The 27,021-nt window shown below is 40.3% G+C and overlaps 1 protein-coding gene across 1 annotated transcript in view; it reads right to left on the bottom strand.

Moving 5' to 3' along the window:
* Window positions 1-6,255: 6,255 nt before the first annotated feature.
* dcaf5 (ddb1 and cul4 associated factor 5) overlaps window positions 6,256-27,021 on the bottom strand; it is a 102,505-nt gene continuing 81,739 nt past the window's right edge. The window contains exons 8-9 of the mRNA XM_043698096.2: window positions 18,822-18,949; window positions 6,256-12,565 (exon numbers count right to left, since the gene is read on the bottom strand). Of these exons, the coding sequence (XP_043554031.2) occupies window positions 10,712-12,565; window positions 18,822-18,949 (1,982 nt within the window). The 3' untranslated portion in view covers window positions 6,256-10,711. The remainder of the gene's footprint in view (window positions 12,566-18,821; window positions 18,950-27,021) is intronic.

Raw genomic sequence — 27,021 nt, 5'->3', positions numbered from 1 at the left:
CTGTGAACAAGATAGAAAGAAGCCAGAGGATCTCCAGCAGCTCCAGTGGGGGTATGGACTCCCCCTACCCCAGGGAAGAGATTTTATCTATTTATCTTATCCATGCCCCTCATGATTTTATAAACCTCGAAAAGGTCACCCCTCAGTTTCCAATGGTCCAGGGAAAACAGCCCCAGCCTATTCAACCACTCCCTTTAGCTCAAATCCTCCAGCCCTGGCAATATCCTTGTAAATATTTTCTGAACCATTTCAAGTTTCACAACATACTTCCCATTGCAGGGAGACCAGAATTGCACACAGTATTCCAATAGTGGTCCTAACCAATGTCCTCTACAGCTGGAATATGACCTCCCAACTCTTAAACTCAATGAACTGACCAATAAAAGCAAGTGTACCAAACACCTTCCTCACTATCCTATCTACCTGTGACTCCATTTCAACGAATGATGAATGTGGACTCCACGGTCTCTTTGTTCAGAAACATTTCCCAAGACCTTACCATTAAATGTATAACTCCTGCCCTGGTTTGCGTCTCCAAAATGCAGCACGTCAAATTTATCTAAGTTAAATTCCATCTGCCATTCTTTGGCCATTGGCCCATCTGATCAAGATCCCGCTGTACTCTGAAGTGACCTTCTTCACTGTCCACTACACCTTTCAATTTTGGTGTTATCTCCAAACTTCCTAACCATACCTCCTATGTTCACATCCAAATCATTTATGTAAATTATGAAAAGCACAATAGCAGATAACACACCATCAGAATATTTCCATTTTGATACATTTCATATTAAGATTTGGAATATCTTAAACCTCTGTCACTGCTGTTCTACCATCTCCCCTTTTAACTAATTTTTGCAGTTCTACTTTAGCTAATGCACTCTTCACACCTTTGCAGTTACCTATCTCTTTTCAGACTCAAGTTTCCCACACTTAGTGAGAAGTTCAAACATGTTACACTCATTCTTACCTAGAGGCTTCTTTACTATGTAACCATTAATTCGTTCTGAGTCGTTACACATCATCAGGTATGGAATAGATTGTTCACAATTCTAAGAAACAGGTCAAATACATTCTGTGAACTAATCTTCAGTTACCTTTCCCTATCTTATTTGATTAATTTTTATGAATAAAATTGCCCACATTTATTCTTGTATCTTTCTTACAAGTCCCAATCATTTCTAAACTTATACTTTTACAACCTAACATAGTTAATGGGCTTATAGTGTATTTCCACCAGTGATTTATTTCTCTGGCTTTTAAAAAGTTTCCATCCAAACTTATTCCAAATCTTGACTTCTGAACCAAGATAATATCTCATTACAATTGTCTGGTCATCTTTTATTAACAGAGCTACCTCACCTCCTTTTCATTACTTCCTGTTCTTCTGAATCGTGAAATACCCTTGAACGTGTAGATCCCAGCATTGATTACTTGACAACCATGTTTCTAAATAATTATATCATACCTATTTATTTCTATTTGCACTGTCAATTCCATCACCTTGTTATAAATTCTGTATTTTCAGATTTTTAAAAAATCTTTGAATTGTCTTTTTTGTATTTTCTTTAGTCTAATCTTATGTGCTTGCGCACTCTTTGGTATGTACATTTTCCCTGTCACACTCAGGTTACCATTACCCATATTACTACCTTGCCTTATCCTTTCTTACTAACTTTGTAAATCTTCCCTCACACGAAATCTGCCCCTTATCATGTAGGTTAAAGTTGTCTCTACAGTCCTAGTTATGTGTTTTGCCAAGACCTGTTGAATTCAAGTGAAGCCCCTCCTTCTCCAGTACTGGCACCAGTCTTTAGTTGAAATCCACATCTCCCATAACAATCTTTAAACATGCATCAATTTATCTTGTATAAAATTGCTTAAGACTCAAGTAAAAATTTGCAGACCAATAACAGTTTTTTTTTAAACATTTTGCCACTTGCAGTTTATAATCTTTCAGGATGTCTTTCTTAGGCCTTTCTGTGTCTTTGGCTCACATGTGGAATCATTGGACTTTTAGCCTCCAAGATACTTTTGCAGCTTCAAGCAAGCAACACAGCTTTTGGGGCTTATGCCCTTGGCTACTGAGGTCAGTATCTATACTTCTAAAAATACTTTCCCTTACTAGTACTATGTTTCTTTTAACACTCTCCTCCAATTTGAATAGTCCCCATTGTATGATTTTATGTTTGATTTGCTTATCCGCTATTCAAGCCCCTTCTGATGCATGCAGGCCCACACAGACTGCAACAACCTTGACCTTTGAGTCCATAACTTGGACACCAGTTTGTCAACTCTTGGTCCAAAGTTTCTTGAGCTGCAGATATGGTTTCTGTGTATCACAGTAATGTCCAGTATTTCCCACATTCTACAGCTGCAACACATCACCTCCTCTGCCATTTCAGTTGTATTTTATTTAATCAATTAAGGTTTCAAGTTTAGAAACTGTTACTTCTACTTATATTAAGTCAGATAACCTCTTCTTCAAAAATGAGTGGAAGCAGAATGTTTGAATATTTTTAAAGGAAAGATAGTTGAATAAGCAGGGGGTGAAACATTGCTTTGGGTAGTCAGGAGAGTGGAATATTCACATCAGCCAGGATCAAATTGAATAGAGGAGCAGGTTTGAACAACCAAGTCATCTATCCTTGCTGCATGTTCCTTACTTAGTTGTGATAAATTTATAGTAATTATATCTCCAACGTGAGTTCATATTACTGTTCTAATTTAAAGAAAAAAAGTCAAAAGCAATTAACATACTCACTCAACCAGTAAACGCTTCAAGGCCTTCACTCTTAGATCATGCTGCTTTTTATTCCTTCTCTCAGAATACTTGTTGCATTATAAAAGGCCAGTGTATAAATAAATGGAAATTTCAATGTAACTGATTAATTTTCAATTGCACACCATTTAAGTTATACCTATTGCGATATCAAAGTGTATGAGGCATGAAAAACAGAGTCAAATTCAACACATTTAAATTTGCTAGCTTGGTCTTTGTGGGAATACAAGGGTTAAGTGAATGGAAAATAATAATGGTTATTTCAACCAAACAAACACTTAACAGGAATGTCCTGTCTTCTGCATTCTTAATAGGATAAAAGCAGTAAAATGCCCAAAAGCATAAAATTATGAGAAATCAGGTATGAAGGTCTGTTCTTATTGTAAACATTGCAATGGTACACATACCTATTAAGGGCATCGTATAACTTTCTTTTGGTTCAAGGGTCATCATGAGGAATGTTGAAACAGTATGAAAGAAGACATCTGGTTGATGTTTAGTAAATGATGGAATTCTCGGCCTCCTTGGGAGCTTTGTTCCAGTCAAGAAAGGTATTTTGAGGCAGTTCATAAGGACTCTGTCTATAAGGGATGATAACGACTCATAGATCCGATCATGTGGGCAGCAACCAATCTAATTGCTGCAGATTTTGAAAACAGGTACAGAGAAATTTAAGAAAGGCCGGCCTTCCCTTGTTCCTTGCCAAACAGCCAGATGTTGGCCAGCACGTTAAAAGTATATCTTTTTCCCTGCGGTTCTGACCAGGTGTGACAGAGATTAGGGGGAACCATCTCAGAGAGGTGAGAGAAAAGCTCTTGTGTATGTTGAGGGAATATGTAACCCTTTAGTCACTTGGTTGAATTATAGTGGACAATTAGAAGCAAAGTTTCAGTTTTCTGTGGCCTGAGTTAAAGACAGAGTGCCTGGGTGAAAACAGACGAGTTTTTCTGTGAGTTAAAGAGTTTGAAGGACAAGACGGGGACAGCTGGAAGATTTCACTGTTCACCACACTACTGGAAGGATGTGCTTGCAGTGAAAGGGGTGCAGAGGAGATTCACCAGGATGTTGTCTGGAATGGAGCAGTTTATGAAGCGATGTTGTATAAGTTCAGGTCGTAATCTTTGGAGCCGAGAAGGCTGGATGGCGACCTGATTGAAGTATATAAGATTACAAGGGACATTTGCAGGATGGATAGAAAGCAGCTGTTCCTCTTTGTTAAAGAAAATTTGAGGTGTCGTGGACAGCGAAGAGGGTTACCTCAGATTACAACAGGATCTGGACCAGAATGGGCCACTGGGCTGAGAAGTGGCAGATGGAGTTTAATTCAGATAAATGCAAGGTGCTGCATTTTGGAAAAGCAAATTTTAGCAGGACTTATACACTTAATGGTAAGGTCCTAGGGAGTGTTGCTGAACAAAGAGACCTTGGAGTGCAGGTTCATAGCTCCTTGAAAGTGGAGTCGCAGATAAATAGGATGGTGAAGAAGCCGTTAGGTATGCTTTCCTTTATTGGTCAGAGTATTGAGTACAGGCGTTGGGAGGTCATGTTGCGGCTGTACAGGACATTGGTTAGGCCACTGTTGGAATATTGCGTGCAATTCTGGTCTCCTTTCTATCGGAAAGATGTTGTGAAACTTGAAAGGGTTCAGAAAAGATTTACAAGGATGTTGCCAGGGTTGGAGGATCTGAGCTACAGGGAGAGGCTTGAACAGGCTGGGGCTGAACAGGCTGGGGCTCTTTTCCCTGGAGTGTCGGTGGCTGAGGGGTGACCTTGTAGAGGTTTACAAAATTATGAGGGGCATGGATAGGATAAATAGACAAAGTCTTTTCCCTAGGGTCGGGGAGTCCAGAACTAGAGGGCATAGGTTTCGGGTGAGAGGGGAAAGATATAAAAGAGACCTAACGGGCAACTTTTTCATGCAGAGGGTGGTACGTGTATGGAATGAGCTGCCAGAGGATGTAGTGGAGGCTGGTACAATTGCAACATTTAAGAGGCATTTGGATGGGTATATGAATAGGAAGGGTTTGGGGGGATATGGGCCGGGTGCTGGCAGGTGGGACTAGATTGGGCTGCGATGTCTGGTCGGTGTGGACGGGTTGGACCGAAGGGTCTGTTTCCATGCTGTACATCTCTATGACTCTAAGTGGGTATAATTTTAAGGTGAAAAGTAGGAGCTTTAGAGATTTGGGGAAAATCTTATTCAGCCAGAGGGTGGCGGGAATCTGGAATGCACTGCTTGGGAGCATAGTTGAAATGGGAAATCCTACAAACTTTAAAAAGTACTTGGATGAGCACTTGAAATGTCATATCATTCGAGGCAGTGCACCATGTGCTGGAAAGTGGGACCAGTAAGTTTACAATAGCTTTTTTGCCAGTGCAAACTCAACAGACCTCTTTGATACTGCATGATTCAGCTTTGCAGCATGTGTAAACCTCTCACTTCATAGTTTAAATCAAGCCAGACAAATCATTCTATGTTTTGGAAAGTTTCAACCTCTGTGGAGTATTTATAAAATGAGGACAAAACAGAATTGAGAGACTTCTGCTTGTTTGCTTTCTCACTGATGGGTTACATGATATTATTTGCTTCTCCTATTTGCTACTTATGCTATTTCCTATTCATCAGTGTAATGTTGATGCATACTTCAATAAAGTTAATCATTTTGTAATCTTGTATCTTTGCCTGTCATATAGTTCAGATTCTCACAGCAGTTCATGCGTTACTCCAGAATAGCAACTCCACCCTCAGTGCATTCAATTCCCTCTTACAATGTTCAGCAAATCTACGAGTGTTGAATTTGTAATCTTTTGAATTAATTGTCAAGCAACTTATTCCATGTTAGCAAAAACATATTTTATTAATACAGTAGTAGAAGATCAGCCCAAGATGACCAGGATATCAGTCCCAACTAGTCACCCAACTAACCGCAGCTTTCATTATTCAGCAGTTTGGTTATGACTGATTAACACTGTAAAAGAAACAAAGTCTGGTAGAACTTGAATGGTAAACACAATATTTGACTAAACTTCAGAAAGAGGTCAACCTTTAGTACATTTAGAATTCCCTCACCACCAAATTCCTGAAGCAGGTCCTCTGTTGAGCTGGTCTTTGTGCTACTTGACTGCACCAGAGAGACTACATGATTCAGTACATTCAGCCTGCTTTTCACACGTCTCCATTCCTTCTCAACGTTTCCTCACTTATGAAAGATTTGACAATGCTTTACAGAAATAAGCAGCATTAGGATTATTTGTAATAACAACGTACACATACATGCTTAAGTGTAAGAATAGTTCCTGCTTACCCTACAATTAATAATATGCTATATTCCCTACTATGTGTCATCTTTGCGTTTGTGGAATATCTAATCATATCAAATTGCATTGAAGTGTTGCAAAATGTGTTCCTTTTGAATTTCAATTGTTTAAATAGGCAAATGTAGCAGCCAAGTCTCAAATAATGAGATATGAGACCAAGTAATTGATTTTATTTTGCTGGTGTTGGTTAAGAGAGAAAAAAATTGTTGAGAAATGGGGAAATTCTTAAAATTTTATCGGTGTAATATATTTTTAACATCAAGACCATCTTAATGCACATTCCAGACAATTATGAACTTCTGAAGCATAATCACTGTCACAATGTAGGAAATTTGTCAGGTAATTTGTACACAGCAAGTTCCCACAAGCAACATGATAACGACCAGATAACCTATTTCTTGATCAATATTTTTGATGTTGATCAAGAAATATTCTGTTAAAAGATCCCATTAATGTCCACTGAGAAGGCATGATATCTTGCTTAAAAATCTAATACAGAAGATTGCATCTGACATGGTAGCACTCCATCACCTTGCACTAAAGTGTCAATCTATATTTCACTGAATAGGGCAAAAACCCAATAACTTGAAGTGCAGTATTGCCAATTGAGCCATTATGACTTTAACGAAACAGCAGTTCCTCAGTGCAGCAGTGGAGTATGAAGATTACATTATGAGCAAAAAGCCTTACCCAAAGTCTTAGATCTACTGGAGGAAATTGACGGAGGCCAACTCTGTACTCAATCTTATGTTAAGTTCGATAGTACTTCGGTTTATGTGAAATAGTTACTTTTGCCTTTACTTGTCAAGGAATGCAGAGACCAACTTTCATACTAGATAAAACCAGCTTACTCGACAAAGGTACTATATCACCTCTAAGGAACTGACTTTACCAATTGGCTCATTGGAAGATCTAATGCAAAAAGGATTTTAGCAATGTTAAATAAAAACTGAGACAAAGATGGAACTGAAGTAACTGGATCGAATTGCCAAGGAAAAAGTCTCCATGGATCCACTGGCAGTTGAATGAAAGCTCAAACTTTTTTTTAAAGAAATAGAAAGCCAACATGACTTGGTGTTTTGAGATGAAGCATAATTAATTCCTTTGGCTCAGTGTTGAATAGCACTTATGGAAGAATTACGCTGTTATTACCAAAAAATAAACACTTGTTTCAGTGCCAAGGTGACAACAAAGAAATGAGAACCACTAAAATTTGTTTCAAATCTGTATACATGATTTCATATATATTTAAATCAAACAGGCACTAAATGATGCAAGAACATTAGAATGTCCATAAAATACCAAATTTCATTACAGAAACAGTTCTGTTTTGCAAGTGCTGTAAATAAGTATTTATGCACACACCTAAACATATTGCAGTGTACAGTATCATTTTGTATCCTTTCTGTTGAGTTTCTCACTATTACTGGATCACCTTGGATTAATCTCAGCTTCTTTTCTCTACAGCAAACTATATGTTTAAACACCTCTTTTACAATCAGGGACCCCGGTTCAATTCCAGCCTTGGGCAGCTATCTGCATTGAGTTTGCACATTCTCCCAGCGTCTGCGTGGGTTTTCTCCGGGTGCTCCAGTTTCCTACCCCAGTACAAAGATGTGCAGGCTAGATGCATTAGTCAGGGGAAACGTAGAGTAATAGGGTAAGGGAATGAGTCTGGGTGGGTTACTCTTCAGAGGGTGATTGGGCCAAATAGTCTGTTTCCATACTGTGGGGATTCTCTGATGATCTCCTCCAGCTTCACCTCTACCAATAGGAGCTCCATCACTAATCTCTAAAATCCCTTGAACTTGTAGTTGTCAACCAAAACTATTTTTCATCTTTCCTGGAACTCCATTTTTGAATCTCTCCAATCAGGTTTCCACCCTGTTGTAGTACTAAAGTAGCTCTTATCAAAGTCTAAAGATGATATCTGATATGGTTGCAGCTAAGGTATCCGTTATCTTTCTCGACCTATCTGCAGTTTTTGACACAGTTCATACACTGTACCCCTCCAATGCCTTTTCATTGTCATCCAGATCAGTGGAACAACAGTCAGCTGGTACCATTCTTATCTAAGCACAACCAGAAAATCTCAGCCCATTGTATATTACCACCTTTGTTGCCCCTAGGCCTTGGCCCCGTTTCCCATTACTCATCTACATACTACCCTTCGGCAACATCAAAAAGTAGTTTTTCCCGCATTCTGACAATACCCAGCTCTACCTCATGATTGGCTTTCTCAACTGTTCCACGGTTGCATAAATAATCAGATTGCTTACCTAACTGCTAGTACTGGATGAGCAGAAATTTCCTCCAAAAATTGAAGCCATTGTTTTCAAGTTCTGTTGCAAGCAGTGTTCCCCATTACCAACTGCTTCTCTCTCCCCAAAAAACAGCTTGAGATGAAGCCCGGCTCTTTGCAGCCTTGGCATCATATTTGAATCTCAGATGAGCTTCTCACCACACAGCAGTTCCATCACTAAGAATGTCTATTTCCATCTGTAACATAAAACAATCCTGCTCCTACCTCAACTCATCAGCTGCTGAAACCCTCATTCATGTATGAATTACTGCTAAACATGATTTTCTAATGCATAACCGGCTGGTTTCCCGTATTTTAACATATACTTGAGCTCATCCACAACTCTGCTGTGTGCCCTGATTCACATCATATCCTGTGTTCTATTACCTGTGTGCTTGACCTATATTGGCTCCCATTTAAGCAACATCTTGATTTTAAAATTATGTGTCTTGTTTTCAAATCCTTGTTGCCTCATCCCATCCAAGACATCCATCAATCCTGATCCCTTGAGCATCTTGGTTTTAATTACCCATCATTAGTGGTGAAGCCTTGAGCTGGCTAGGCCCCACAGATTCCTTTCTAAACCCACTCACTTCTCTTGATTCCTTTTAAGATGTTCCTTAAAACATAAAGCTTTGATCAAGCTTTTGGTCATCTGCCCAAATATGATTGTGTGTCTTGGTGTTGAATTTTGCTTCATAATGCTTCTGTGAAGTGCTTTTGGATGTCAATACAGTAAAGACTGCATAGAATATTGACATTTCTTCCTCCTTTTATATTTAGTGAGGAATATTAATGTTCAGGCAAATAAGCACCAAGCAAGTATTGCATATACTGAACAATGGATACTTTCCAAAAGGTGCATCTTAATCCTAAACTCAGACAAGCATCTTGTACCACACCACTACAAATTTTTCCATTACTCACACCAACTGTCCTAATATTGCTGAAGAAATTGCTAATTTAACATTACTTTCTATTGAATAAAGAACTTAACTATTCAGAACCAAGTTAGCTGCCCAGGCTAATTTCCCATTTGAGGCTTTCACCACATTTGGGCTAGATTGTAACTCAAGCTCCAGTACTGAAAGTGCACAGAAACAACCCACTGCTATTCATTCATGAAGGACTTTTGCGACATTGGTGTCATCATGTTTGCATTTGTTACCTTTGTCCTGGAGCTCAAAATTGAAAATATCCTCAGCTAACTTCAGTAATGCAGTCCGTGACAAATTAGTTATTTCAATTTCACTTTTAGTAATCGCAGGCTAATGGATGTTCAATTGTATGTCGAAGCAGGCAAACCTTTGCAACTGAACATTTTGCCAACTTGGAGGGGGGGGGCGGGGGGGTTTGGAAGGTGCCTCAAAGACAATACAATGAAACTAGAGTAAGGGGATAACCATCTTTCTTCTTTCCTCTTACCAAATTAAAAACCCCAGTAAAATAAAACTCTGAGGTTCCTGAATCAAATTAATACTCAAAGAGCTTTCTGTGGCTTCTCAGCTGAATGATTACACAGGGTTAATGCAGAAAGGCCACAAGACACAAAAGGAATTGTTCATGTCCATGCTTATTTCTGTTGTCTGTTAAGGAAAAGGACAGTTGACAAGGTGCCAACTGTGTAGAAATGTTGTGCTTCAAATAATTCTCATTAAGAAATTAAGCGCAAAACACAAAAATTTTATTCCTGACCGCTGCTTAAATCGAACTCTCTTCGCCAACAGATCACTGCGTTCCACGTACATAACCAACATGTTGAACATTTTCCTTAAGAATCAAACTGTTGACCCCTCGCATGAATAAAAGGCTACCATTCAAAGGTGGCAATTTAAAATTAGACCAAAGAAAAACCTCAAGAACTATAAAGTGTTAGATTTCAAAAAGTCTTCATCTGTTTAATATTATTGCATGGGCTTGAATACTTGGAACATATATAAATTTGCTCATCTTTACCAAGTTAATAGGAGGGGAAGCTTTGTAACTATCTGTCCAATCGGAGACGCCAAATGTACCATAAACCCTTGCTTGGCATAATGAATACTTAAACAGAAGAAGTACAAACCTTCCAAGACAAATTGGATGTCTGAATCCAAAGTCAGAATCACTCCAAATAATTTGTATTTTATATACCGTTATCATACACATTCTACAAATTTCTGTATTAGCATTTCTTCAATAAATTGACTTATTTACATAATTGTTAACAAAAACTCGCACTGTTTTACAGGCCAGTGTCTTGTGGAGTTCCAGTTAAATGCTTTCATCAGTGACATTGAGGCACTGGTATGAGGCAAGTGCAAATCATATCATGTCTTCTGTTTCTTCTCAGCTGGTGAGTAGTCCGGATCCAGCTCTTTTCGCAACCTTTTTAAGCCTCCAGAAGGCTGGCCAGCCTCAGCTGGTGACAGGGTCCCTTGGCGACAATCAAATATTTTCTGCAATGCTATCATTTTTTTAGCGCACTCGTAATGCTCACTTATCCCAGATTGGGAACAGTCTTCCTTGTGGTGTAATGAAGCCACCTGTACACAGCCACCGGCTTCGGATTTGGAGGCCACTGCGGAATCCATTTGCTCTGAGCACATTTGTTCACAGTGGCCTGCACACTGCCTTTCAAAAAGGCCGTTATTGCAGGAAGTCTCTGAACACCTGTCTTCCACATCACAAGTCCTGGTTTTGGATTTATCAGTGTGGTCAGAATTACTTCTTGCTCCAACTAAATAGATTTCTGGAGAGAATGTGGACTTAAATTCCTGACCAGATTCTTCTCTGCTTATCTGCTGTGTAGTTTGTGCATTCACACATTCCAACACCTGTGCGTGACCACATAGCTCTTGTGCCTGGCTGCCAAATGCTTGACACTGGTTAGTTAGGTTACTGTTGCTTCCAACACAGACCGATTTGCCATTAACCTTTTTTGCCTCATAACAATGCTCAGCACAACTACTGGGGGCATCTTCAACAACATAAACCTGTTCTCCAGGTGTAATTTCCTTTACAGGTGTTACAGTACTGCATTCATGACCAAGTGAAAGTGAATGCTTGCTCTTTGCCTGTACTTTTCTATTCTCTGCTGAGCTGGTGCTTTCACCATTGTGTTCGTCAAAACAACTTTCCTCTCTAAGTCTGTGAGGTACTACTGGACCTTTCCTTGCAGAATCATTTTCTTGTGTTGAAGTATTTATTGAACTGCCTCTCTCACTTGTGTTTGGCATATCTGCCAGTGACAAAAACGCCGTGGTGTCTCCCTTTGTTTTCAACTGTGATTTGAAAGTGTTCTGGATTTTGCTGTAGGCTTTATAAACCTTTCTGACCTCAGATTCGCTGTCTGAGTAAGGAGATACTCTTCCCCTGTTGTCAAACTCAGTGCTGCTTCTTTCTGGGGAGGACGAAGCTGACGAATTATCACCATCACGTACTTGGGAATAGTTACGACGAGTCTCAGCACTACATTGCTTTAACTTTTTGAGCAGTGAAGTACTCCTTTTCTCCCGACGGAGCTTCTGTTTGGCTCTCGCGGCGTTCCTCTGCCGCATAGATGCACGGCGCCTACCATTACTGCTGGAACTACTGGAATCATTTGCCTCTGGGCTCGGTGACCGAGGCCTCTTCACAGGATCGGCATCAGAATCTGTATTTACCTGTTGGTAGTTGTTCTCTGAGGAATCAGAGTCATTTGAGAGAGTTCGAAGCCGCTCGTCTTGGTAGCGCCGGAGGGCGGACAATCTCTGCCGACGTGACCGCAGGTCTTCCCTGACTGCGGATGTATTCAGCAGCTTCTGTCGGTCCAGGGTGTAGGTTGCCTCATCCGAGTCATCCCCCTGCTGGGGTGACAGTGGCAACGAAGCAGACGATTCTGTATCGCTGTATCCTGAACGCTCACTCGTCCCTGCACGCAGCTGAAGAATTGTACTCTCGTTCAGGTCACTGTCCGAGTCAGAACTCCAACCTTCAATCTCACGCCGTACAAGAGAGTCAAAAAAAGCCATCATCCTTGGATCTTCCTGAACAGACTGGTTAGCGTAGTCATGAGACAGACCACTCCCACTGTTTAAGACAAGGCTGATGTACTCTTCATGCGTGTAAAGATTGCGGGTGTCATCTTCCACTACTCCTTCTAAGTCTCCAGCACAATCTGGTTGGAGGTATGGACTCCACACCTGTATTTAGAAAGCACAGAACATTGTGTTTACCCTAAGAGCAACTCTTCCGGAACAATGTTTTTTTAAGAAAACAGGATTTACATAAAACATAAATAGACGATTATTTTCAGATTTTATAATATTATGCACTATTAAAATTTACAGCTCTCGCATATCCTTATGGAAATTCACTGAAGGTAGACAAACTTTAGCCTCAATTGTAAGAGAGAGCTTTGCACTTAAATCACAATACTACAGGCCACAACAGTAACAATGCATAAGCATTTACTCTGTGATCAAATAGCTGATTTAAATCAAACTGAGAATCTTTTTATAGTGATCAGTTTTATCGCAATCTTGCGAGAGAATTTCACCAATACCTATACCATCACTTAATTATTTAATCGAGGACCTTCAAATGAAAAGAAGCTGCTTTGAGAAACAATATAAATTAGGGAACAAAAGGGATAGGTAAGAAGGTTTGGTTGATCCAAAATATGGATTTATAGCTATTTATTTTTTAAAGGGTGGCTATAAATATGGAGAATTCCATCAGCAAGTAGAGACAGATGAAGATTTCCATCAACATGACCGTGCTGTCGAGAAAGGCACCGAGTATATCAGTATAAAAGGTAAAACATAACATAGATAATTGTACCGAGATGAGAAATTCATACAGTCAAGAGAAATTTGAGAGTGGATTCAGAAGATATTGCAGTGGCAACATGGTGAGTTATCACTGCTTGACAGGCCATGTCCCAAAAGACACTGGACACTCACCGGCAGGCACGCAGGGCCAGATGACAGGAGGATGTTGTGATTGGAATATGAGACCCAGAAGTCATAAATATTTATCCTTCTGCTTTTCAGATGCCGAAAGTAATAAGCATATAAAATGAAATGATTTTCAACTGTGATCTGAAGATATTCTGGATTTTGCTGTAGGCTTTATAAACCTTTCTGACCTCAGCCTCGCTGTCTGAATGAGGAGATGCTCACCCCCTGTTATCTAACTCAGTGCTGCTTCTTTCTAGGAAGGATAAAGCTGACAAATAATCACCTATGATATATCTTCCACAATCTCAGGGCACCTTATGGCCAACCAAGTATTTTTAAAATGTAATTAATGCTGTAATGTGAGAAATAGTCTGATCAATTTGTGCACCGCCAACTCGTACAAGTAACCATTTGATAATGACCAAATCTTTTATGATGTTGATTGAGGGCAAAAACTGGCCAGGAAATAGGGGGTAACACTCTTGCTCTTCTCTTAAAACACCCCAAGATAATTTTACATGAATCCAAAAGAGAAATTGGCTAGCATCCAAAAGCAACACCACTGACAGAACAGCACTTCCACAGTATTTCGCTTTTAGGTTTCTTATAATCTACGAACTCCTGATGTCGAAGTGAGTGTACTCCTGGCTGAGCCATGGTTAACAGCAGTTAACCAATGCAACCAAAAGCAACAGGCTGGTGAGAGCTGCACCTGTAGAGAAGGCAGACGATCATTTCAAAAACAAACATATATCCAGCTCTCATGTGAAGCCTCCACCACTCTCCCAGGCAACTCATTCCAAACCCTAACTACGCTCTGAGTAACAAAGCTTCACCTCTCCTCACTCCTAGCTCTCGTACTGACAGTCTGGAAATCATGACCCTTAGTTACTGACATCCAACTAGTGGAAACTGAATACCCTTCTTCACCTTGTCAAAATTCTTCACAATTTTGAACACCTCAATAAGCTCACCTCTCAATCTTTTCTGCCCTAAAGAGAATAAACCCAATCACTCTAATCTTTCCTTGTATCTAAAATCCTCATGCCTGGTATCATTCTAATAAATCTCCTTTGAACTGTCTCCAGGGATTTAACATCCTTTCTTAAATAAGGTGCCCAGAACTGAACATGATGTGATATATGTGATCTACCCAAAGATTTATATAGATCTAGAATCACTTCCCTGCTGTGGAATCTAAAATTGTAAATTAGTTTTCCTGTGAGTTCATCACAAATTTGTGGGAGAAAGAAAGTCAAAGCAATTTTATTTTCACTAAAGTGTCAAACATCTTTACTCCAGAGATTGGAGTATTTTGGTATGTGTCATTTCAGGTCCTCAATATCTGTATTGCAATATTGCAGAAGCGATCGCAGGTTGGATATAATTGACATAATTCCACAGTGAAGCACTAGTCCAAAAGGTGCACATTCCAAATTCAAGAACATTTTGACTACAGAGACATTTAATCCACATACAAACAAAAATCACATCTTTAATTTGTGAAGCAGTCATCAGTCACCAGTCCATATTTCTTCTATTCCACCTACAGACAAAATCTGGCTTGGCAAGGAACTTTTGGGGACCCAATGTGATGAGAAAGAAATTGCATTTATGGTCCTTCATGTTCTCTCAGCACAGCCAGTCAATCTTTTAAGGTTCATGAGTGATCAGTGATGAAAGACCTTGGAAAGGAAGTTAAGTTTAAGTGGATTCCACAAGTCACAGAGCATTCCTGCAGTAGAATGTTTGTACAATGCCACTATGACACTCAGTAAATGTTCTGGTGCCTGAGCTATATGGCACACTAATTACTATCCTTTAATTAATACTTTTGTCCTGGAGAAACAAGCTAGCATGACTCAAAAATGTTTAGTTCCTTTGGTTTGTTCTGGACCCACAATAAAACGAATCCCCTTGACAAGTGTCAATCTTTGATCTTAGCTTAGGAGGTGGATGGCCTAGTGGTATTATCACTAGACTATTACTCAATGATTTACGGACCCGGGTTCAAATCCTACTATGGCAGATGATGGAATGTGAAATCAATAAGTTCTCAAATGGAGAGTCTAATGATGACCATGAATCCATTGTCGATTGTTAGAAAAAAACCCCATCTGGTTCACTAATGTCCTTTAGAGAAGGAAACTACCATCCTTAACAGCTCTTGCCTACGTGTGACTCCAGACCCACAACAATGTGGTTGATTCTTAACTGCCGTCTGGGTAATTAAGGATGGGCAATAAATGCTGCCTTAGCAGTGACACCCTCATCCTGCGAATGAATTTTTCAAAAATGCCATACTTGGTCAAATGCAGCCTTGCTATCAAGGTTTGTCACACTCACCTCACCTCTGGAATTCAGCTCTTCTGTCCATGTTTGAACAAAGGTTCTAATGAGGTCAGGAGCTGAGTAGCCCTGGCAGAACTCAAGCAGGGTGCCAGTGAGCAGGTTATTGCTGACAGCACTGTTGATGACTCCTTCCATTACTTATATTTGATAGTAGACTGATGGGGAGGTAATTGGCTCGGGTAGATTTGTCTTGTTTTTTGTGCATAGGACAAACCAGGACAATTTTCCACATTTTTGGGTAGATACCAGAGATGCAGCTGTACTGAAACAGCTTAGCTAAGAAAGTGGCAAGTCCTGGAGCATAGGTCTTCAAGTACTATTGCCAGAATATTATCAGGGCCCATGGCCATTGCAGTATCCAGTGCCTCCAACCATTTCTTGATGTTCAAACTGCCTGAAGACTGGTATCTGTAATGTTGGGGACCACTTAAGGAGGCCAAGATCGATCATCACTTGGCACCTATGGCTGAAGATTACCGCGAATGCCTCAGCCTGGTCTTTTGCATTGATTTGCTGAGTTCTTCTATAGAGGATGAGGATGTGTCGAGTCTCCTCCTCCTCCAGTGAGTTGTTTAATTGTCCACCATTATTCATGACTGCATGTGGCAGGTCTGCAAAGCTTAGGTCAGACTGATTGGCTGTGGAATTGCTTAGCCCTGTTGAGCACTTGCTGTTTATACTGTTTGGCATGCAAGTAACTCTGTTTAGTAGCTTCACCAGGCTGACACCTCATTTTCAGATTTTGCCTGGTGCTGTTCCTGATATGCCCTCCTGTACTTTTCATTGAACCAGGGTTGATCCCCTGGCTTGATGGTAATGGTTGAGTGGGGGATATGCAGGCCATGAGGTTGCAGGTTGTACTGGAGTACAATTCTGCTGCTGATGGCCCGCAGTGTCTCATGGATGCCCAGTCTTGAGTAGCTAGATCTATTTGAAGTCTACCTCATTTAGTATGGTGATAATACCTTACATTGTGGTGTGTGGCACTATCAATGTGAAGGTGGGACTTCACAAGGTCATTCTTACGAAGTGTCATGGACAGATACAGCTATGGCAAGCAGATTGGTAAGGAGAAGGTCAAGTATGTTTTTCCTCTTGTTGGCTCCCTTACCAACTGCTGCAGACCCAGTTTAACAGCTATGTCCTTTATGATATAATCAGCTCAATCAGTAGTCCTTCTGCTGAACCACTCTTGCTTATGGTCACTCAAATCCCCCATCTACCATAAATTCCATGCCCTCTCCATCCTTAGTGCTTCCTCTATGTGCAACATAGAGGAGCACAGAGTCGTCAGCTGAGAGAAGACTGTGCATGGTGATCAGCAGGAAGTTTCCTTGCCCATGTTTAACCTGATGCCATGAGACTTCATGGGGCCCAGAGTCAATGTTGATGACTCCCAGGGTAACTCCCTCCCGTCTGTATCGCACTGTGCTGCCACCTCTGTTGGGTCTGTCCTGCCAGTGGGACAAGACATATCCAGGAATGGTGGTATCTAGGATATTGTCTGTGAGGTATGATTCCCTGAGTATGATTATGTCAGGTTGCTGCTTGACTAGACTGTGAGACAGCTCTCCCAATTTTAGCACCCGCCCCATAATGTTAGTACATAGCACTGTACAGGGCTGACAGAGCTGCTTTGACTGTTGTTTCCGGTGCCAAGGTCAATGCCAGGTGGCCCATCTGGTTACACTTCTTTTTGTAAGAAAGTGACTGAAGCAACTGAGTAAGTGGCTAGCTTGGCCACTTCACAGGGTGGTTAAGAGTCAACCACATTTGTGCGTATCTGGAGTCGCATCTACGCCAGGTCCCCAGAACACTACTTGAGTTTCTGGATCAATAGTCTAGCGATAATATAAGGCCATCACCACTATTCACTTACGTACAGTCAGCCACAAAACAGCCTCAATTAGAAGAGAGCAAGGAAGTCATCTACAAGCCTTCCCAGGCAGGGACCTAAATCAACATGGAAGGAGGAAAGTGACAGTGCTCCTACCAAAATAAATGATCTTTTTGCCAACAAACCCATTATTGAGGACAGGACAAGATGCCAACCAAAATCAGCAGCACTGGTGTTAAATGCTGTTGTCACTACCTTCTTTTTGTGCAAACTCCAGTAGAGCTTCCTGAGAGCAAGCTAATATTCACCACCTCACATTCTGGAACTAAAACAGCTCATATGCCAAAACCTAGGTGCTCAAGAGCCACATTGCAAGGCTGTAAACACTTATTAAAAACAAATAGAATGCAGAGATTCAAATATGGCTCCCAAGTTCCTGTGTCAATCAGCTGTGGTAGGCGGAAGTGTCAGCAGTTGATTTGATTTATGTGAAGGTTGGTAGGGTGGAAGGTGAGCACCGGGGGGCGGGGGGGGGGGGGTTCTGTCCTTGTTACAGTTGGAGGGGTGGAGTTTGAGGGCGGAGGGGCGGGATGTGAACGAGATGCATTGGAGAGCATCTTTAACCATGTGGGAAAGGAAATTGCGGCCTCGAAAGAAGGTGGCCATCTGGCGTGTTCACCTCCAAACTGCTCTTCCAATGCAGAGGATCAGAAATGGGACTTTTTGTAGCCCTGAGAATTATCACAGGGAGCCCAAAGAAGATGCTAATATACACAATTCCAAAGGCAATCAGGAACATGCTGAGGGGACAGTTTTCCTGCAATTAATCTTTCCTATCAACTACTCTGAAGTATAGGAAAAGATCAATTAGTTGATTTCAAAGGCAATTTCAGTAATAGGGAATTTCAACACAATTTCATTTAAAACTGAATATTCAAGTCGAAAATCACTAAGTGGAGACCCCACAAACAGTCAAAATAACTATGTGGTTAGACAGCATGCTCACGTGTAAAACTACACAAAGATTAAAACAAATTAATGCAGGAATAAACATTGTATCATGATATACATACAGATAAATCTAGAACTCAGAACAGTTTAATCCAGGCATGTAAAACAAAAAATATAGTTATCCAGAATGAGCCAGGTTCCCGTATTAAAAAGTTTACTGTCTACATTACCTGCTATATTAAAATGGTAGTTTTGTTAAGGAAATCTTCAAATAATGTAATCTCAGTTTATATAAATGGCCAAGTAGCTGAAGTCTAATTTGATCAACAGCAAACTCTGATTCATTATACAACATACCTTGATAATCTTTTCCACACCTGATGAACAGATCATGTATGAATGAGAGTTAAAGCGCACTTGATTGACGATGGAACGATGGCCCTTCAGCACCATAAACGCACCATTCACAATTCTGGCAGGGCCTCCTGCAAACAATTTACAGAAGTATAGTTACACATCAGCTTGACTTTAAACACTTCTAAATGTTGCCAGTATTTTTGACAAATACACATTAGATTCCAGTGCATAGTCAGTCACATAGTCGCATAAGTAAACCAAGATAATTTTGTCTCCCAATTATCACTCGCTTTTGTCAAAATTGCTGAAGGTGTACTACTGCTTTCAATAACCCGATGAAGAAAGAAAATTGGGTTTATCCAAGTGCTCAAAAGGTTTAATTCATTACTTGAAGGCCATACTCAAATCTACAATTAAATTTTAATCATTCTTCTTGCTGACAAGTTTCCCAAATGCTAACCATCATCTCCCACCATGATCTCTTGACATTCCAAAAACAAAGTGCCATGGTAACGTTCTTGCTGCAGTTGCAGTGTTAAAAAAAAACCTTAAGTTCTTAAATAATATGCAAGGGAGCCACCGCATACAATGCCATGCACATCCACCACAAGAACATGTTTTAATGGCTCCTAGCAAAGTGTAGACTGGCAGCTTAGCTCTCCAGTAAGAGGCCCAGACCATCTGAAAGATGAGATATGGCTAAAGTCTTAATGTCCTGGCTGTGGGACTCTGAAGTTAAAGGAGTTGGATCCTCTGTGGCAGGGCACCTGGCAGAGCAGCAACCCAGGCCAGTCCTGCAAAATTAGGGAGGCACACTGTTGCTCTTTCTGCCTCCCCAGAAGTAAAGTCCAACCTATGCTAATGCTCCACAATGCAAGATCCTCGCAGTTCTACCCAAGAATGCCACAGGGAATGCCTGTTTTATCATAAAATATTGTACGCAGCTGGACTCCTTCTTTAAGCAGCTGTTTGGTACACGTAAATAAGGACCTCATTGAAGAATGTCATAACAAGGATGCAACAAGATCTTCCATTTTATCTTTAAGCTGCTACTGTTGTGATGGATGGAGGCCCATTAGATTCATGCTCTAATTTTAGCTCCAAGTGTCAATTTAAGCTCACAAACTCAAGATGTCAATCTCCACCAATTTCTGCATAAAACAAGCCTGGGCTGTTTCCAACAGGCACAGACTCACACCAGAAGTCTATCAGAATTTGCTATAAATTAGTAATGTCATCCAGAAAGAACGCAAAAGATTGTTTTATGGGGTGAAAAACATAAATTGCAAGAACCAAATAATAGCAATTTTGAATGTTTTCTTTATTCATGTAAAGCAAAATTTATGTACACCACCCACCCTTTCCTCCCAAAAAGGATACAACTGCTGTTGTTTTCCTGCAAATTATCACAACACTCTTTTGCTTAGTCTTCTTTACCCACTTCTCTGACAAGTGAGTCACTTTCCCAGAGTAACATGACTATAAATACAGATGCCGAGAAGGTAAGAAGAAAAAGTAAATCTACATCCTTCCATTTTGTGCTGCTATTCGTTTACAATCCAAGAAGGTACCATTTTGATTTCATTTTGTCGAACTGCATGAATGTAGAATTCATACCATTTGTGAGAAAAGGTAAACCCCCTTATGCACCTTCCTTTCAAGCGCCTAACAGATCATTAAATTTCCAGGCTAATTTTTTTTAAGAAGATGGATAAATGGTAAAGAAAATTAGGAAAATTTGACTCAAGGATTAATTTGATCTGATTACAGAGATTTAGTTCCATGCTCTTATTAAAATAACATCCTTAAGTTTGGGGGGGGGGGGGGGGCGCACAGTGGTTAGCAGTGCTGCCTTGCAGCACCTGGGATGTGGGCTCAATTCCAGCCCTGGGCGAGTGTCTGTGTGGTGTTTGCACATTCTCCCTGTGTCTGCGTGGTTTCATCCGGTGCTCTCCGGGGGACAGAAGAGAAATGTTGCTGTAATTGGGGAAGTATAGTTAGGGACTTAGGCACTGTTCTCTGTGAACAGGATCAAGAATCCCAAAGGCCGTTTTGCCTGCCTGGTGCTCAGGTTCCGGTTATCTCATCTGGACTGCAGAGGAACGTGGAATGGGAGGGTCAAGATCCAACGGTTGTGGCCCACTCAGGTACCAATGACATAAAGAAAACTAGGGCAGAGGCTCTGCTAAGGGAGTATGAACAGCTAGGAGCTAAATTAAAAGGCAGAACCAAAAAGGTGGTAATCTCTGTATTAGCACCTGAGCTAATTGACACAGGGTCAGTAAGATTAAGCAGGTAAATACATGGCTCAAAGATTGGTGTGGGAGAAAGGAGTTCAAATTCATGGGACATTGGTACCAGCACTGGGGCAGAAGGAACCTGTTCCGATGGGATAGTCTTCATCTGAACTGTGCTGGGAGCAGAGCCGTAGCGAATCTCACAATCTCAGCTGTAGACAGGGCTATAAACTAAATAGATGGGGGTGTCAGTTATAGGCAAAATTAGAAATCCCAAATTAAAAGAGGAGTTAAGAGTGCAGAACTCAGGAGAGGTTATTTAAAATTGCCAGCATAGACACAAATAGGAGAGAATCTGGAAAGGGTTAGCAATCAAACTTCAAAGTACAGAGGAACCTTGATTATCCGAATATCAATTATCTGAATTTCGGGATTATCTGAAGAAGATTTCAAGGTCCCGCAAAAACGTAACATCAAAGAGGTAAGTATGTTTGATTTATCTGTATTGAAGAACATGTGAAAACACTGGCAAAAACAAAGAAACACAAGCAGCAGCGACTGGATTTTTTTTTAGGTAAGGTTTGTTACACAGCCCTTTGCAAAAGTAAGTGTTTTACAGTACACGGTATTCCCGTCACTTTACCGGGCCGTTCATGAAAAAAAATGCCAAGAACATTAATGCATGCACAAGGCGATACTTCTGTATTTCTATCGCAAGACTGAGTTCCTGCAAACTGACAAAGGCTCTTGCGATCATAGAAGCTGTTCGGGACCTTGTTTACAAGGAGTCTTCACCACTCCTTGCCAAATACTAACTACTGCTACATTTAAAAAGCTTTCTCGTTTTATCATTGCTTTATTTTGTTCATTATGTGAAATCTGTGTTCTCTTGTGCTCAATACATTAAAATTATAGATTTAAACAAATTCTCTGGTAAAGCACAGCGTTAGATCAGCATGGCTTCCCTTGTTTAAGGTAAAGTCAATTATCCGAATAATCGATTATCCAAACAAAATAGTGCCCACCCATCTTGTTCAGATAATCTAGGTTCCTCTGTACACTGGAGAAACGAATGACAATGTAAAGAGGGATGGTTAATACAGGACTGAAAGTGTTATACTTGAATGCATGCAGTGTAAGGGATAAGGTAAATGAGCTTGTAGCACAGATCAAAATTGCCAGGTATGACATGGTGAGCATCATAGAGACTTGGCTGCAAGGGGATCAGGACTGGGAGCTGAATATTCAAGGATATACATCCGATTGAAAAGGTAGGCAGGTGGACAGAGGGGGTGGGGTTGCTCTATTAATAAGTGAAATTACATCAACAGTAAGAAACGACGAGGTAGGATCAGATAGTGTAGAGGTACAGGGAGGAACAGGAGAATGGGGTTGAGAAACTTATCAGCCATGATTGAATGGTAGAGCAGATTAAATGGGCTGAATGGCCTGATGTCTGCTCCTATGTTTTACGGTCTTATGGACAATATTAAAGTATTTACCCAGATTAAAACCTAGACTTCCACCTCATCACCATTAACCTTACACACCTACCATCTTCCATCCCAGCCATTCATCCATCCAATCATAAACATTCAAACTGGACATTTAAAACTTATTGGACACCTTATGTCATAAAAAGGAAACTTGTTGGATCTTTCCCCAATTTTAATCCACTGGCACGGAGCTCACTGGAGGATGCTGCGCTCTGCATTTCTGATAAGGCCAAGCTTAGGTGATTGAAGAAATGCAAATCATTATCAAGTACTCAGGTGGAGCAGTAATCTGATGATGATTGCTACTATTCAGATTATTCAGGTTATATTAACTCTGCTGGCAGTAAAGTATCAGACAAGTTTACATAAACAGTTCTGTTATATTTGTGGGTATTGAAATTAGTAGTAGACAAAGTTGGGAGAAAACACATCTCTACAAAAGATTCTACACAAGATACAGGTACACAATCCTTTCTGCGAAATCTTTGGGGCCAGTTGCTTTTCAGTTTTTGGAATAAATGACATTTTCACAGCGAAATAAGAAAAACCTAACAGCAGATGCATATGTGAATAGTACAAGCGCTGAGACACAATTGATATCTGCTAGTGCTAGGCCACACTGCCACATTACAGCTGAGGGACATGGTTCGAGTGGTGTGAAGTTGGGTCACCTGTTCGCACGCCAAATTGACACTCCACGAAAAGTATATCGTATTTCGGAATTTCGGCTTTCAGGTAAAGGATTGGGTACCTGCATTTTTTTTTTACTTATTCAAAGGCCATGAGAGAGACAACGAACAGTCGCAAGACATAAAACCGAGCAAAATAGGCCAGATCTTGAGCCAGGTGAACAATTTACATAATTATCCCAGGAACCACTTGCTCCAGACCCTTCAGCTTAAAAATATTTTGCAACATAACTTGCTGGAAGAGCATCTCCTTAACTGATGAAATTTCAGGGTCAAGATTGAAACAGTGGAATGACTAAGATGGGAGAAAAATAACCAAATCAGGTAGAAGAGGAGAATGGAGAGAAAGGAAGATTAGATTAAGATCACATAAAAACATAAAAGGGAAACAATGTTATCAATTTAGCACCTGAAGAGTCCCCAAAGCTTAAACTGTCCCCCCTCTAATGCCATCACATGACAATCATCAGCAAATACTTTGTTGCTTTTTAAATTACTTCACTTAACTCTCTATGGTGAGTTTAAAATGTAAGTAACATGCAAATCCAGCAAATACTTAAAAATAAAGGGGAGGATATGGGTGACATACATCCAGTGCAAAGCAACAGCAGAATGTCATAAAATCAATCAGCATGTTCTGGAGATTCAGAATTCATGCTGTACCTCATACCCCTGAAGGGACTGGCTGACTTGCACATTAATAACTTTGTTTCTTGTTAACACAGCTTCCCCCTCCCACCATTACAATCCAGCTGAACCCGAGGGCAGGCTGAAACAGTACACTCCAGTCAAATTATGGGATGCTAGGCTTGAGCAAAAATATCCAATTACCAACTTTTCTTACCAGCTGGTATTTAAAATTATAGTGATAATACCCCTTAAATAATAATTTTCAAAAAGCTAATGCTTAAAATCTAACATAGTCAGTAGAAGTAACATAGAAGTAAAATCTAACATAGTCAGTTTCTACAAACCGATACTTCAAAAGTCAAGGCTACATCAAACAAGCCTGCAAATCATTACACATTTCTCTCTCTGCACATCTGAAATAAATAGTTAGAAAATTAAATGTTCACACCATAGAACTGCTTTAGGATGGCAAACAGAACCTCAATAGCAATGTGACACTGCTACTGGCAGAAGTTACAATTGCAGTTAGAAGCAAGCAAAATATGTTTCAGTGAGATACCTTAAAACTCAGAATACCTAGAGAGCAATTGTTGATGTTGACTTGAATTTACAACAACCTAAATCAGTTTTAAAAACATCAAGGAACTATGTAGACTGCTGTCAGATAACAATGGAAGTTATATATTAAATACTCATTTAGAATGCTGCTCACCAGGATTGGAATTGTTTTAAAATAATCATTCATAATGGTTTTTCAGATCTGTATGTATTTTTCCTATGTGGGAGTGTAGGAAATACCAAAACCTATTGCAACAACGCAATGAAACAGAAAAATAAATTACAGTTATAGAGCACCTTTCAAGATCTCAGAATAAATCTCCTGTTACATACGAAATGGGTCAGTTGAATTGTGTGCAACCAAGTCCCACACCCAACAGATAAACAACAGGTGAGACAGAGAATTAACATCTCATTGGAAATGTATCTTCAAGTACTGCACTGATGTGTGGGCTGAATTATCTACATATATGCCTGGAATGAGACTTGGATCCCTAACCATCTTAATGTGAAGCTACCATTAAGGCAAGGCTTAATTGGTACACCAACACTTATATTAAAGGAAGCCATGACTTGGAGATGCCAGTGTTGGACTGGGGTGCACAAAAGTTAAAAATCACGTGCCAATTTATGGTCCAACAGGTTTATTTGGAGGCACTAGCTTTTGGAGCAGTGCTTCTTCCTCAGGTGGTTGTGCCTTACAATCTTATTCTCCACAACCACCTGATGAAGGAGCAGTACTCTGAAAGCTAGTGCTTCCAAATAAACCTGTTGGACTATAACCTGGTGTTGTGCAATTTTTAACTTTATATTAAAGGATGCAAGTTAAAAAGTTGATAGAAGGGACTCTTGTGGTGCAGCGGGTGTCCCTACTCATGGACCAGGAGACTCAGATTCAAGTCCCACCTGCTCCAGATGTGTAATAACATTTGTGAACAGGTTGATTAGAAAAATAGCTTAAAAAGCTGACAGAAGCAATCAAGAGTAATCAATAAAGCAAGTAGCTGCACATATCTAGGCAACGGTCTTTGCCATCACCCATCAGGGTGTCAAGCAGACAGCATTTTCAAGTTTGCTTTATGTGGAATACATATGAATTCCAAACAGAAACAAAAGGAAGACCTGCAGATGATGGAAATCAGAAACAAAAACAGAAACTGCAGAACAACTGTGAAAGTGTGTCACTGGACCCGAAAGTTAGCTCTGCTTTCTCTCCACAAATGCTGCTGGACCTGCTGAGTTTTCCCAACAATTTGTTTTTGTTGCTGCCACACGTGAGTTGTTGAGCAGGATAATAAGGCTCTACTCAGAAGTTACTGAAATATAATTTTGATTGATAATTTTTATTTATTTGTGAACACCTTGTATGACAATTAAGTTAAAAATCACACAACACCAGGTTATAGTCCAACAGGATTAATTGGAAGCACAAGTTTTTGGAGCGCCTTCATCAGGTAGCTGTAGAGCAGGACCATAAGATACAATTTATGGCAAAAGATTACAGTGTCACACAACTAAAATGATACATTGAACAAACCTAGACTGCTATTAAGTCTTTCATCTTTTTGAATGGGTTGCAGGTTTCGGTTCATTAGTATGTAAATCCCAGAACTTCTTTTACGTCACATTCTTGAGATAACAAGGTTTTATAAAAAAAGGTGACATCTCAGCTCAGATGATGCATTAAAGGTGTGAGGTTAGAGCCTGTCTGTATCCTAATCTTGAGTCAGACTGGTTCTATTTCCGAAGTGGAATTTACAAAATATTACATGGATTGACTGCCTGCAGATTGTACATTTTTTGAGCAAAATAGCATGTATCTGCAAATACAATTTCACCCCATAAACATATCTTTGTGTGTGCATGTATGAGAGAGAGAGAGAGAGAGAGAGAGAGAGAGAGAGAGAGAGAGAGAGAGAGAGAGAGCACATGACTGGGAAACACTTCAGCCGTCAGGAACATTTGGCATCGGATCTTCGAGTGACCATCCTCCAAGGCGGACTTCAGGATAGGCAACAACACAAAGTGGCTGAGCAGAGGCTGATAGCCAAGTTCAGTACCCATGAGGATGGTCTCAACTGGGACCTTGGGTTCATGTCACACTACAGGTGACCCCACTACACTATACACTCTCTCTCATGCGCACACACACACTCTTCCATACTCTCACTCACGCAGACCCTCTCTCATAGTTATGGTCCCTCTCATACACACACACATACACACTCCACACTCTCACCCACGCACACACCATCTCACAGGCTTATACTCCATCACACTCTGACTTTACCAAGCTTGCACACATGCAAACACATTTTTACGTGCACTCACATACACACTCTCTCATGCACACACACAAAAGTCTATGGGGTGAATTTTTATTTGCAGAATTATATTTGTAAATACATTCTATTTTGCCCACAATCTGCAGGCAGTCAATCTATGTAATATTTTGTAAATTCTACTTCGGAAATAGAACCAGTCTTACACAAGATTGGGATACAGACAGATTCTAACCTCACACTTTTAATGCATTGTCAGAGCTAGGATGTCACCTTTTTTTTTATAAAACCTCGAGTTATCTCGAGAA

Source organism: Chiloscyllium plagiosum, unplaced genomic scaffold (genome assembly GCF_037043375.1).
Source record: "Chiloscyllium plagiosum isolate Xiang-an unplaced genomic scaffold, Cpla_swu_hap1 HiC_scaffold_8, whole genome shotgun sequence".
Lineage (NCBI taxonomy): Eukaryota > Metazoa > Chordata > Chondrichthyes > Orectolobiformes > Hemiscylliidae > Chiloscyllium > Chiloscyllium plagiosum.
The sequence above is the reverse complement of the archived record's forward strand: the minus strand, read 5'-3'. Positions and strand labels throughout refer to the sequence as shown.